This window comes from Ranitomeya imitator, chromosome 1 (assembly GCF_032444005.1).
Source record: "Ranitomeya imitator isolate aRanImi1 chromosome 1, aRanImi1.pri, whole genome shotgun sequence".
Taxonomy (NCBI): domain Eukaryota; kingdom Metazoa; phylum Chordata; class Amphibia; order Anura; family Dendrobatidae; genus Ranitomeya; species Ranitomeya imitator.
In genome coordinates this window covers 305,403,388-305,417,627 of record NC_091282.1, presented here as the reverse complement: position 1 = coordinate 305,417,627, position 14,240 = coordinate 305,403,388, and the positions used below count along the sequence as shown (strand labels likewise).

Here is a 14,240-nt window from a genome sequence, read left to right as displayed (position 1 = left end):
TTTTTATTATTATTACTTTGTCACTTAGTCCCACTTTGGGACATGAACATTTTTCATTTTCACTGTTGATTATTGGTCTCATGTACTGCAGTGTATAAGACCTGCATTGACTCAGCCTTTTATACTAGTGAATAACAGGCCACTGTACCCTGCGGTCATCAGATGACCTCGGCTGATTGATGGCAACTATCGGCACCCGCGATGAAGATCATAGGGGGCCGACGGTATTAAAAGGAGTGTTTTACATCCACTTAGCCACTAAGATGCTATTGTCACAATTGACAACAGCATTTAAGGAGTCAATTGTCCCCAACCAGTTCCAAAACCAGAAGGGGCTGAAGTCGCAGACACCAGCAGTTCTATTTCAGTTGTCACCGTGGCATTTTCGCCCACTGGTGGTGGTTTTGCTAAACACATAACCCTGAGCACAGGGAAAAAGCGGCGCTGAGGATTAAAGCCTCTTAACAGCTGTCTTGGAACGGCAGTCGTTGAGGGGTTAAAGAAAACTTCCAACTAATTTTACATGTTGAGCTGGACATTCAGTTTAACCTCTTCATGACGGAGCCCTTTTTCGTTTTTGTGTTTGTTTTTCGCTCCCCTTCTTCCTAGAGCCATGACTTTATTTTTCCATCAATATGGCCATGTGATGGCTTGCTTTTTTGCGGGACAAGTTGTACTTTTGAACGACACCATTGATTTTACCATGTCGTGTACTTAGACATGGGAAAAAATTCCAAGTGCGGTGAAATTGAAAAAAAAAAAAAAAGTGCAATTTCAGAATTGTTTTTAGGTTTTCTGTTTGGTTTTTTTTGTGTTTTGCTTTTTGCCATGTTCACCAAATGCTAAAACTGACATGCCATTGTGGTTGTTCAGGTCATTACGAGTTCATAGATACCAAATATGTCTAGATTCTTTTTTTATTTATGTGGTCAATAGAAATCTAAAGTTTGTTTAAAAAAAAAAAAAAAAATGTGTAATTTTCCCGAGAACCGTAGCGTCTCCATTTTGGGTTGGGTGAGGGGTTACTTTTTGCGTACCGAACTGACGTTTCAAATATACCATTTTGGTGCAGATATGATCTTTTGATCGCCCGTTCTTGCATTTTAATGCAATGTTGCAGCGACCAAAAAATTTAATTCTGGTGTTTTGATTTTTTTTTCGTTACGCCCTTTTTTATATATATATTGATAGATCGGACGATTCTAAAGGTGGCAATACCAAATGTGTGTATGTTTGGTTTTTTATGGTTTTATTTTGAATGGGGCGAAAGGGGGTGATTTGAACTTTTTTTTCTCCATTTTTTGTGTAATTAAAAACTTTATTTTTTACTTTTGGCATCTTCTAATCAATGGGAGATTAGAAGCTGCCATAACCAGATTGGCTCTGCTACATGCAGGCGATGATCAGATCAACTGCATGTAACAGAATACCTCACTTGCTATGAGCGCTGTCCACCGGGTAGCGCTCATCGCTATCAGGCAGCGACAACCATAGAGGTCTGCAAGAAGAAGTACGGCGCATGTCGTGAAGGGGTTAATATAATAGTGGGTGCAGAGCGGAATAAAACTATTAGACACATAATTAATGTAATTCTCCCTGTATGAATTGCTATCTGATAATACCAACCTAATAAAAGTTAACTCATTAGGAACCAATAATTTGATTGCTAATGTATTTGCAATGGAGAGGTGGGGGGAAAAATATTTCGCTCTGCAGCTACTATTACATTGTGTGTGCGCAGCTCAACATGCAAAATTTGTAGAAATGTCCTCTAACAACAGATCAGTTAAATACAGTTGAAAAACAGATGGAATGCTGAAGTTGAAAGTATGTCTTCCATTTTTTTGAATCCATCTTTAATGGCAGTCCGATTCACAAAACAAATGAGAAATTGATTTGACACAGGGATTGGCTTTTAAAACGAATGTACATGTGGATCAATAAAGATAGGAGTGAGTGTGCAACACACAAAAAAAAAAAAAAAAAATCACATAGAACAGGCACATGGATAATGGTTTTGTGAATGTAGCTTTAAAATGAATAATAAATGTGGGCCAATGAAAGGACCCGAAATCCACAAATTCACATTTTCGATTTAAACGCTTTTACAAATTATTTTTTGGAAAGTCTGCTTAGCAGGCGAGCTAATCCCTTAATTATTGATGTTTCTATAAAAAAAAAAAGCAGCAGTTAAACTTGAAACAATATATTGAACAAAACTGCCAGAATTAGGTCAGACAGTGCTAAGAAATATCACCATCACATATCTTGTGAGGAATGGCTTCAAAGATCATCAGAAAATACGCTTAACATTGCATAGCCTTGTCTGGTAAGATAGCGTGCCTGTGTATAAAGCTGTATTTTATGGCTTTTTTACATGCAAAGCACAGTTTAGCACTAACATGCTATGAAGCTAAAAAAAAAAAAAAAAAAAAGTCACACTTAGGTGGTACAACGCATAAAGACACAAACCTGAAGCTGCCATAGACTATGAGGAGGATCGAAATAAGGAACGTGGAGACTTGACTGGAATCCACCAAGGAGTAAGCCCTGTAGAAATAAAAAATATATATAGATTAGTGACATAACTATAACCTGAATTCTGATCAGAATGTAGAAGAAATTAATTGTAGTTCAGAATAAAATAGTCTTGCATTACCAACAGGGATTACAGTTAAAGAAAATTGTGAACAATGTGGACTGGTCACCTCCAAAAACACTGTGCACCTGCAGATACAGCGGTAGTCAGCGGGCAATCGTGTCTGCTGCTTATAGAGGAAAAGAAGGTGCATTCTCCCTGGAAGATGCTCATTTCCAACCATTGGAGCAGGGCTCTTACAGTCACCGCACCATAACCATGTACAGAGCAGGGCGTGTGTGTATTTGGACGGGTGTAGACGACCAGTCAATGTGTAGGTGAGTGATAACAGGCTCACACACTGTAGTGAACAGTGACTGTAATGGCCCTTGCACTGCCCTGATGGCTGGAAGGCCAAGTAGCTGCAGGGACTATGAAACTGTATTTTATCACTGTACCCACTGCTCCAGTAAGCCTGCCACACATTATGTAAATGCAATTTACTGCAGATTACCACTCTATCTGGAGGTACATAGCAGCTGGGCTCAATTTAAGACTCGCTCTCCAACAGCAAGGATTTTAACACAACTGGGTGCAGAACTTCAGTGGTTGGATATCTGATGATAAACTGTTCTAGTTACCTGACCACTGCAGCCAATCATAGCCTTCAGCAGTCAGGTGACCAAAGAAAGTGACATCAACCTGGCCGAGAGCAGAAGAGTGAGCACAGTTAAAGTCAAATTGGTAATTACATGGTTATTCATTTATACTGCTAACTACTATAGTTAAGCAATCAGATTTTCTGGGGCTTGGTCCAGCGACCTCATCAGTGGCCCATGACCACGGTGAACCCCTTCCTTATCGGCTGCTATCACAGGGGCATATTCTGAATTGCGGGCCCTGTGCAACATCATCATTGCTGCATTATGCACACAACTGATGTCAGCAGGAGGTTGAAGGGAATCTGTCAGCAGGTTTTTCCTATGCAATCTGAAGACAGCATGAGGTGGGGCTAAAAATTGATTTCAGTAATGCCTCTCTTATCCAGGAGACTGTTTGCTTACTATGCTTGTTCTAAAGGTACCGTCACACATAACGAAATCGTTAACGCTATCGCTGCTTTTTGTGACGTAGCAACGATATCGTTACCGAAATCGTTATGCGTGACAGCGACCAACGATCAGGCCCCTGCTGGGAGATAATTGGTCGCTGGGGAATGATCAGAAATTTATTTTGGTCGCTGATCTCCCGCTGACATCGCTGAATCGGCGTGTGTGACGCTGAATCGGCGTGTGTGACGCTGAATCGGCGTGTGTGACGCCGATTCAGCGATGTCTTCACTGGTAACCAGGGTAAATATCGGGTTACTAAGTGCAGGGCCGCGCTTAGTAACCCGATGTTTACCCTGGTTACCAGTGTAAATGTAAAAAAAAAAAAAAAAAAAAAACACTACATACTTACATTCTGGTGTCTGTCGCGTCCCCCGGCGTTCTGCTTCCTGCAATGACTGTGAGGGCCGGCCGTAAAGCAGAGTGGTGACGTCACCGCTGTGCTTTACGGCCAGCCGGCGCTGACAGTGCAGGGAAGCAGAACGCCGGGGGACGCGACAGACACCGGAATGTAAGTATGTAGTGTTTGGTTTTTTTCACATTTACACTGGTAACCAGGGTAAACATCGGGTTACTAAGTGCGGCCCTGCGCTTAGTAACCCGATGTTTACCCTGGTTACCAGTGAAGACATCGCTGAATCGGCGTCACACACGCCGATTCAGCGATGTCTGCGGGAGTCCAGCGACGAAATAAAGTTCTGGCCTTTCTGCTCCAACCAGCGATGTCACAGCAGGGGCCTGATCGCTGCTGCGTGTCAAACACAACGATATCGCTATCCAGGACGCTGCAACGTCACGGATCGCTAGCGATATCGTTGCTAAGTTGTTCAGTGTGAAGGTACCTTAACACCAGTAGCTTATCATTGCTGTGACTAGCAGGCATGTCACTGTCTATGGATATATGGACTCTGTATACAGAGAGCAGTGTGGATGGGGTAAGCTTTTCAACCCTGCTTCACTGCTAAATCTAAAAATTCAGATTGTGCAAGAAGGGCGGCACTCAGTAACCTAAGGCTGTGTGCCCACGATCAGGAACAGTAGCGTTTTGGACGCCGCGCCTTTTCACTGCGTCCAAAATGCTGCGTTCTTATTAACTGCACTTGTGTTTCGGTACATGGGGATTTATCGCATCTAATGACGTTCTATTGTTGAAAATACGCTACTGAAACTCACATGCTGTGCAGTACATTTTTACAAGCCCGTTTTAATTATACCTAATTATTAAAATTCCCCATTATTCCACAGCTTATGTGCAGGTTATAATTTTTTTCATTATCTTATTACATAGCACATTGCCTAATATATATATCAGACACCAATTCAGTATAGCAACGGTGGCCAAACATGTGCAGTGCTTACAATGGTACTTAACCTTAAATATAGATTTTAACCCCTTTACCCCCAAGGGTGGTTTGCACGTTATGGACCGGGCCAATTTTTACAATTCTGACCACTGTCCCTTTATGAGGTTATAACTCTGGAACACTTCAACGGATCCCGGTGATTCTGACATTGTTTTCTCGTGACATATTGTACTTCATGATAGTGGTAAAATTTCTTTGATATTACCTGCGTTTATTTGTGAAAAAAACGGAAACATGGCGAAAATTTTGAAAATTTTGCAATTTTCCAACTTTGAATTTTTATGCAATTAAATCACAGAGATATGTCACACAAAATACTTAATAAGTAACATTTCCCACATGTCTACTTTACATCAGCACAATTTTGGAACCAAAATTTTTTTTTGTTAGGGAGTTATAAGGGTTAAAAGTTGACCAGCAATTTCTCATTTTTACAACACCATTTTATTTTAGGGACCACATCTCATTTGAAGTCATTTTGAGGGGTCTATATGATAGAAAATACCCAAGTGTGACACCATTCTAAAAGCTGCACCCCTCAAGGTTCTCAAAACCACATTCAAGAAGTTTATTAACCCTTCAGGTGTTTCACAGGAATTTTTGGAATGTTTAAATAAAAATGAACATTTAACTTTTTTTCACAAAAAATTTACTTCAGCTCCAATTTGTTTTATTTTGCCAAGAGTTGCAGGAGAAATGGACCCCAAACCTTGTTGTACAATTTGTCCTGAGTACGCCGATACCCCATAAGTGGAGGTAAACCACTGTTTGGGCGCATGACAGAGCTTGGAAGCGAAGGAGCGCCATTTGACTTCTCAATGCAAAATTGACTGGAATTGAGATGGGATGCCATGTTGCGTTCGGAGAGCCACTGATGTGCCTAAACATTGAAACCCCCCACAAGTGACACCATTTTGGAAAGTAGACCCCCTAAGGAACTTATCTAGAGGTGTGGTGAGCACTTTGACCCACCAAGTGCTTCACAGAAGTTTATAATGCAGAACCGTAAAAATAAAAAATATTTTTTTTTTTTCACAAAAATTATCTTTTCGCCCCCAATTTTTTATTTTCCCAATGGTAAGAGAAGAAATTGGAACCAAAAAGTTGTTGCACAATTTGTCCTGAGTACTCTGATACCCCATATATGGGGGTAAACCACTGTTTGGGCGCATGGGAGACCTCGGAAGGGAAGGAGCGCCGTTTGACTTTTCAATGCAAAATTCACAGGAATTGAGATGAGACGCCATGTTGCGTTTGGAGAGCCACTGATGTGCCTAAATATTGAAACCCCCCACAAATGACACCATTTTGGAAAGTAGACCCCCTAAGGAACTTATCTAGATGTGTGGTGAGCACTTTGACCCACCAAGAGCTTCACAGAAGTTTATAATGCAGAGCCGTAAAAATAAAACAAAAATTTTTTCCCACAAATATTTTTTAGCCCCCAGTTTTGTATTTTCCCAAGGGCAACAGGAGAAATTGGACCCCAAAATTTGTTTCCAATTTGTCCTGAGTGCGCTAATACCCCATATGTGAGGGTAAACCCCTGTTTGGGCACACGGGAGAGCTCGGAAGGGAAGGAGCACTGTTTTACTTTTTCAACGCAGAATTGGCTGGAATTGAGATCGGACGCCATGTCGTGTTTGGAGAGCCCCTGATGTGTCTAAACAGTGGAAACCCCCCAATTATAACTGAAACCCTAACCCAAACACACCCCTAACCCTAATTCCAACGGTAACCCTAACCACACCTCTAACCCAGACACACCCCTAATCCTAATCCCAACCGCAAATGTAATCCAAACCCTAACCCTAACTGTAGCCTTAACCCTAACTGTAGCCTTAACCCTAAATGTAGCCTTAACCCTAACTGTAGCCTTAACCCTAGCCCTAACCCTAACCCTAGCCCTAACCCTAGCCCTAATCCTAATGGGAAAAAGGAAATAAATACATTTTTTTTATTTTTCCCTAACTAAAGGGGTAATGAAGGGGGGTTTGATTTACTTTTATAGCGGGTTTTTTAGCGGATTTTTATGATTGGCAGCAGTCACTCACTGAAAGACGCTTTTTATTGCAAAAAATATTTTTTTGCGTTACCACATTTTGAGAGCTATAATTTTTCCATATTTGAGTCCACAGAGTCATGTGAGGTCTTGTTTTTTGCGGGACGAGTTGACGTTTTTATTGGTAACATATTCGGGCACGTGACATTTTTTGATCGCTTTTTATTCCGATTTTTGTGAGGCAGAATTAGCAAAAACCAGCTATTCATGAATTTCTTTTGGGGGAGGCGTTTATACCGTTCCGCGTTTGGTAAAATTGATAAAGCAGTTTTATTCTTCGGGTCAGTACGATTACAGCGACACCTCATTTATATAATTTCTTTTATGTTTTTGCGCTTTTATACGATAAAAACTATTTTATAGAAAAAATAATTATTTTTGCATCGCTTTATTCTGAGGACTATAACTTTTTTATTTTTTCGCTGATTATGCTGTATGGTGGCTCATTTTTTGCGGGACAAGATGACGCTTTCAGCGGTACCATGGTTATTTATATCTGTCTTTTTGATCGCGTGTTATTCCACTTTTTGTTCGGCGGTATGATAATAAAGCTTTGTTTTTTGCCTCTTTTTTTTTTTTTTCTTACGGTGTTTACTGAAGGGGTTAACTAGTGGGCCAGTTTTATAGGTCGGGTCGTTACGGACGCGGCGATACTAAATATGTGTACTTTTATTGTTTTGGTTTTTTTTTATTTAGATAAAGAAATGTATTTATGGGAATAATATTTTTTTTTTTTTCATTATTTAGGATTTTTTTATTTTTTTTTACACACTTGTAAAAAAATGTTTTTACTTTTTTACTTTGTCCCAGGGGGGGACAATACAGATTGGTGATCTGCCAGTTTGCACAGCACTCTGACAGATCACCGATCTGTCAAACAGCGCTGCAGCGTTACCAAGTGCCTGCTCTGAGCAGGCACTTGGTAAGCCACCTCCCTCCCTGCAGGACCCGGATCCGCGGCCATCTTGGATCCGGGACTTTCTGCAGGGAGGAGGTGAGAGACCCCCGGAGCAACGCGATCACATCGCGTTGCTGCGGGGGTCTCAGGGAAGCCCGCAGGGAGCCCCCTCCCTGCGGGAAGCTTCCCTGCACCGCCAGCACATCGCGATCATGTTTGATCGCGGTGTGCCGGGGGTTAATGTGCCGGGGGCAGTCCGTGACCGCTCCTGGCACATAGTGCCGGATGTCAGCTGCGATAAGCAGCTGACACCCGGCCGCGCTCCCCCCGTGAGTGCGGCCGATCGCCTTTGACGTACTATTCCGTCCGTGGGAAGTAAAGCCCACCCCACATGGACGGAATAGTACGTCTGATGGCAGAAAGGGGTTAATTTAGATTTTTAAATTCAGAGACTGTTTTTTGGCCAAAAAGTGTGAACAACAGTCATGCAAAAAAGTCACAGTAAAGTACCGAGTGCAAAGCCATATTACAAGGGATTGTCTGGGTTGGTCACACTAGAGAAGTGTGGGCATTCCAATGCATGCCCAGGATCCTCAAGGGTCACTTTGGCCACTGATTTTGGTAATCAATTCATACGTGGATGAGGCTAGTGCTACAGAGCGCTGTGTCACGCAACACAAAGCGCAGTGTCGTATTGCCACCTCACATCCAATGATTTCCTTCTGTGACACACTGCGACCTGCCACAAAAAAAAAAAAAGAAAATCACGTCTCCGAACAGGTTAGGTTTCCCATCACTGGTCACCAAGTCACACGTAGCCATCCACAAATAACGTGTTTAACATTAGTATGTATATTGGAATTAAACTCTACAATCAAGGTGGTAAATGTATTGAAGTCATAGAACCCACACACTCTAAAAATCCAACTAGAACTGGAGCTTTTTGATTGAGGACAAGCAAACACAAGCCCTTCCAATAAATGCTGAAACTTGTAAAACTAGGTCTGTCAAAATATCATGAAGCATTTGCGCCTGTATTATTCAATTACGTTACACAATGCCTTTTAGGAGTTAACCCCAAGCTCACAATCTACCAGAAATACAACCAATAAGAGCTGACCAGACCTGCTCTGCATTCTGACTACAACCTGAAGAACCAGCAAGGAAGCCTTACAACAAAGAAAGCGAGACGTCACCGTTCTACAAAGATTTATTTTCTAGATGCAGATCCAGAGAGGCGTGGGGCACACTAAACCTGCTGCCTCCACGAAATCGGTTCTCATCCCACAGAATGCCTTCATCCCTGTGAATAAGCAACACGAGCCCCCTGAATACACCTTCTGTTATACGCACAGGGCATGTATGTATGGCCCTTCAGATATTGAGGACTTCTTGTAGAGACCACATTAATAAACTTGCATATAAAGTTCGGTATGGTGGCAGGATGACGCTAGACGACTGCATCCACCCACACACTATGCAGACTACGTCTACCATTCAAGACAAAAGCACCACCCAACCCCGTCTCTGAACTCACAACACAGGCCAGAGGGATTTAAATGACTGGTTTGCAGTCTTAGTCTATTTGTGTCTGTTACACAGGCAGGAGTTTCCACCACAGAGAGGCTGTAGAAAACGCCAGGCCAAGACACAGAGCGCTCTGTCAGGGCCGGACAATGAGCACATTCTCCTCTGCTCCCACTGCAGTCACCTTCTACAGACACACCGAGATCAGTGAGAGCTTGTTACTTCGGGCACACAATGAACACACCACACACAGCTGCCTCTTAGCACCCGATTGTCCAAGGCAAAGGCATGCAAAAAGATTGCCCAACACAAAGCCCAGGGTGTCGTGCTGCAGGTGTCAATTCTGGCTTCCTTGGGAGAAGTACACATGGGTGGCACTTGCTGGCTCCTGGGCGATGAGCAGCAGGTGAAAGGCGCCATGTAGAAGGAAGCTCAACCAGTGTCACTCACTTTTTTCACAGTGTAAAAACTACTTCAGCAATGAAAATTGATGCCAAGTATTTAATAAATTGTACGTTTCATTCATTAGAAAACTGAAGATGTAACTGTTACATAAAAGCTTATGTGTATCGGATTTTTATTTCAGAAAGCTACACCAGTTGGATCCCATGGATCCAGGGAGTTAGGAAGAACTGATCTGTCCAGAGATGTCTATCAGTAAATATTTGCAATCACGATGAAACAGGGATCAGGATATTTTCAGAAGTCGGACTTTCCTCTGTATTCCTACCGCAAAGAGACAACTTGCGCTACCCTTCCCCTTGTCTTTAAAGGGAAGGTGCCACCAGTTTTCTTGTATTTTGTTTTTTTTGTGAAATTAAGCTTAAAATAGTAATTAAAATGTATTAATGCAATGTTTGCACTGTTTGCTTATGTTATTATATATTTTTCTGCAAATATACATATTGACCACTAGGGGGGAGCATTTTCCGTTTTAGACCTCAAACAGCCATAGTAAGAGTTAGCAGCTTTATTCTTTCCTGGAAAATTGGGGCAGTAACTGCTGACATCACCATTTCCCTCCCCTTTTGGGTGGTCTAATATCCCTGGGGCAGAATGAAGAGCAGCATCACAGGGCAGCGCCATTTTGTGTGTGACTGCCCTGTGACCTGCTATCACCAGCAGTTACTGCATCAGAGGCGCAGCTTGTTTACAGAGGAGCAGAACACAGTGGGCTCAGCATTTTTCGTGAATAACATTCTTGCCATCCCCCTTCCCCCACCTTAATCCCTGTCCTGTCAGCTGCCCTGCTCTCTCTCTCTCCAGGTGTCACCTCCCTCTCTGCAGGCTGTGAGTGCAGCTTACAGGAGATCACAGGGACTGTGTGTGAGGGGGAGGCGGAGACACAGCAGGAGAAGCACACAGGGCAGCGTGTGAGGAGCAGAGGATGTGCCTGCTTGGAGTACAGAGGAGCAGTGATGGCTTCTTCTGTCCTGTGATAGAGCGTAAGTGGAGCTCGGCACATAGCACTGGGCTATAATAAAATGGCAGCTAGTCACACCTACAGCAGTGAGTTGTGCAGCCCACAGAGGCGTGCCCAGCTCACTGCTAATGCTGCTGCAATGTTACAGATAGGAGATAATAGACCAGCGCTGACCCTATGTCCATGGGGTGCCGTAATCTGACACTGATAGGGCCCTGCTACTGCTGCAAAACCAAGATGTCAGCCCCCAGTACATTCTTTAAACTCATATAACACATGAAATCTGTTTCACGTGCATTTCAAACTTGCTTATAGCAGCATGTTATGCTACATTACAGTGATTTATTAATGACCTACAAACGCAGTACCTTCCCTTTAAGGTGTGCGAGCCCTGAGTATCAAATTGTATGGACACATCCAATTTACAGGGTGAATTGCAACATGCAGTAGTCTTGATTTCCAGAAGGAATATACACAGGACATGCGAACGCAAAAGTTCTTAAAGAGTAACTATACCTTTCTAATGCATTTCTAGATTTAATTTTGCTTACATTTAGGCTATGTGCCCACGTTGCAGAAATGCTGCGGAAATGACGGCAGCATTTCCGCAACTCCCTGTCGCGGGTAAAAAGCATGCGGAATTCGCATGCGTTTTCCCACAAAACACAAGCTTTTTTAGCTTGCAGAATGCTTGCGCTTTTCCAAGCGATTTGAAATATCACTTGGAAAAGTGATTGACAGGTTGGTCACACTTGTCAAGCATAGTGTTTGAGAATACCAAAGCAAAAACCTTCACAAAAGGGACCGCCAAATGTATATAAAAGGTACAAACTTTATTGAATATATATAAAAAAGGAATAAAAACAGGGCAGTAGTCACCAGTGCAGAAGCAAAGGTGGGACTCACTCGGGGGCAACTTCAATACTGACAGCATACATGATAGTATACAGACAAAGAATATACAAAACAAAAATAATAATCACAATAGGTATAATTCAAATAATTGTGCATACAACAAGTGCATAAATATGTGCAAAGTAGGTAAAGTGCTGATAAGCAATCATTAATCACATAGGCACAGGTATAGTGCGCTAAACCATTAGGGTATGAAACATGTAGTCATAGTAATAATAAAGGTATAGTTACCATGTAAGAGCACCCGAGGACCCACCACCCCTGGACGAAGCATTTCATTGCGAAACGCGCAATTATAGGTGCAATGAAATATGAAAGTACATGACAAATGTTTACTCTATGAAGTGTTCCAGCATTTTAAGGGGAATTAAATGAGTTTTCTGGTACTTTTATATTGATGGCCTATCCTTAGGATAGGTAAGCAACACCAGATCGGTCGGAGTACCACACCTGGCAACCCCACAAGCCATGGCTGGATGAACTCATTGCAGTGGCCGCGTACTGGACTTGCACCTCTCTTCACATGAATAGGGGTTGATCTGCAGTATCCCGCGGGAGCTGCTATACACGGACAGTTTTGCGCTGCCGCTGGCTCCTGGACTAGGTCAACCCCCACTGAAGCATAGGTTATACATCTAAAAATACTAGACAACCCCTTTAAGTATTTCAGAAATGAAAGTTTATGCCATCAATGTCTAGTAAGTGGAAATGGGGCAAGCCCATTATTAATCAGGAGATTGGGGTCTCATTCGCCACTGACTATGCTCCAGAAAAGATAAGACTGTCTGTGTGACTTCATGTATTGTACTTTATGTGCTTAATTCCTCCCATAAATCTACAATAATGGTTGTTGCGCACATGCATAACCAATTCCTCGACTTTAGTTATGGCCGCACCATTAGTACTTACAGGTTACTACTCCCGACATGTGTCACTCCTCTAACATTGAAAGTACATGTTTTTGAATGGACGGTTTGGGGCCCCAAACAACAGCATTACAGGTTACATGTAGCCCCTGACCTATGATCTAGACCAGTATTTCCCAAACTTCAGTCCTCACAGCCCCCAGCACATCATGTTTTCTGGATTATTCTAGTAATGCACAGGTGAGAGAACCTGTGGCATTTTCTGATACCATAATAATCTTTCCATTACCTGTGCAATACGAAGGAAATTCTGAAAACATGATATGTTGTGGGCTGTGAGGACTGGAGTTTGGGAAAAAATGATCTAGACAAGTCTCCCTGTAAACCCCTCTACTACACTGAAGATGGCACAGGCTGTTGTACTGTTCTTGGAATACCATTGTCTGTGAACCTCTGGAAATACGTGGTCCTATGTAACAGTGTAAAACAAATACGGTAAATTGCCCATAAAGTAATATAAAGCTACAGGATCTTCTGTTCAAGCGCCGGTGAGTCACTGTGACCTCTGGTGTGCGCCCTGATAATATGCACTCCCTACTTCCTCCCTGCACAGTCAGCACTAGGAACCATGTGTACATGGTGATGACTATGCAGGGAAGTGGGGAGAGCACCTTATCGGCACGCACACCGGAGGGCACTGAAGTCGCCTGCGCAGAAGATCCCTGAATGCAGCAGCACCCATAGAAGGAAGGATCAGGTATGTATTTCTCAGGGAGTGCACGGCGCAGGATTCCAGGCCCGTAACGGACGCTGATGGGGAGGGGGCAAGTATTACAATGAAGACAGGAGGCCGAGATTTCTTCCAGGCACAGCACACCCCGGAGCCTGGAAAAAAAATCATTAAGGGTACCGTCACACAGTAGCATTTTGATCGCTACGACGGCACGATTTGTGACGTTCCAGCGATATATCCGTGACGTTCCAGCGATCTCGCAGTGTCTGACACGCTCCTGCGATCAGGGACCCCGCTGAGAATCGTACGTCGTAGCAGATCGTTTGAAACTTTCTTTCGTCGTCTAGTGTCCCGCTGTGGCGGCATGATCGCATGGTGTAACAAAGGTGTGCACGATATTGTATACGATGTGCGCATAGTAACCAACGGCTTCTACATCGCACATACGTCATGAAATTATCGCTCCAGCGTTGTACATGGCAAAGTGTGACAGCAGTTTACGACGCTGGAGCGATATTGTTACGATGCTGGAGCGTCACGGATCGTGCCGTCGTAGCGATCAAAATGCCACTGTGTGACGGTACCCTAACAAAGAAATGATATAACATTTCTCAGCAACTAAACCAGGGGTGGGGAACCTCAGGCCCCAGGGCCATCTACGGCCCTCGATGACCTTTTATTAGGCCCCCGGGCAGATTATCGGGGACCACATTCTTGGACAAAGAGCTGTATTTTGATTCTCACCAGCTCACTAATTTCTTCTTG

The 14,240-nt window shown here is 43.1% G+C and overlaps 1 protein-coding gene across 1 annotated transcript in view; it reads right to left on the bottom strand.

Moving 5' to 3' along the window:
- The window catches only part of SPPL3 (signal peptide peptidase like 3), a 129,517-nt gene that overhangs the window by 49,804 nt on the left and 65,473 nt on the right, over window positions 1–14,240 (bottom strand). The window contains exon 2 of the mRNA XM_069757952.1: window positions 2,473–2,550. Within this exon, the coding sequence (XP_069614053.1) occupies window positions 2,473–2,550 (78 nt within the window). The remainder of the gene's footprint in view (window positions 1–2,472; window positions 2,551–14,240) is intronic.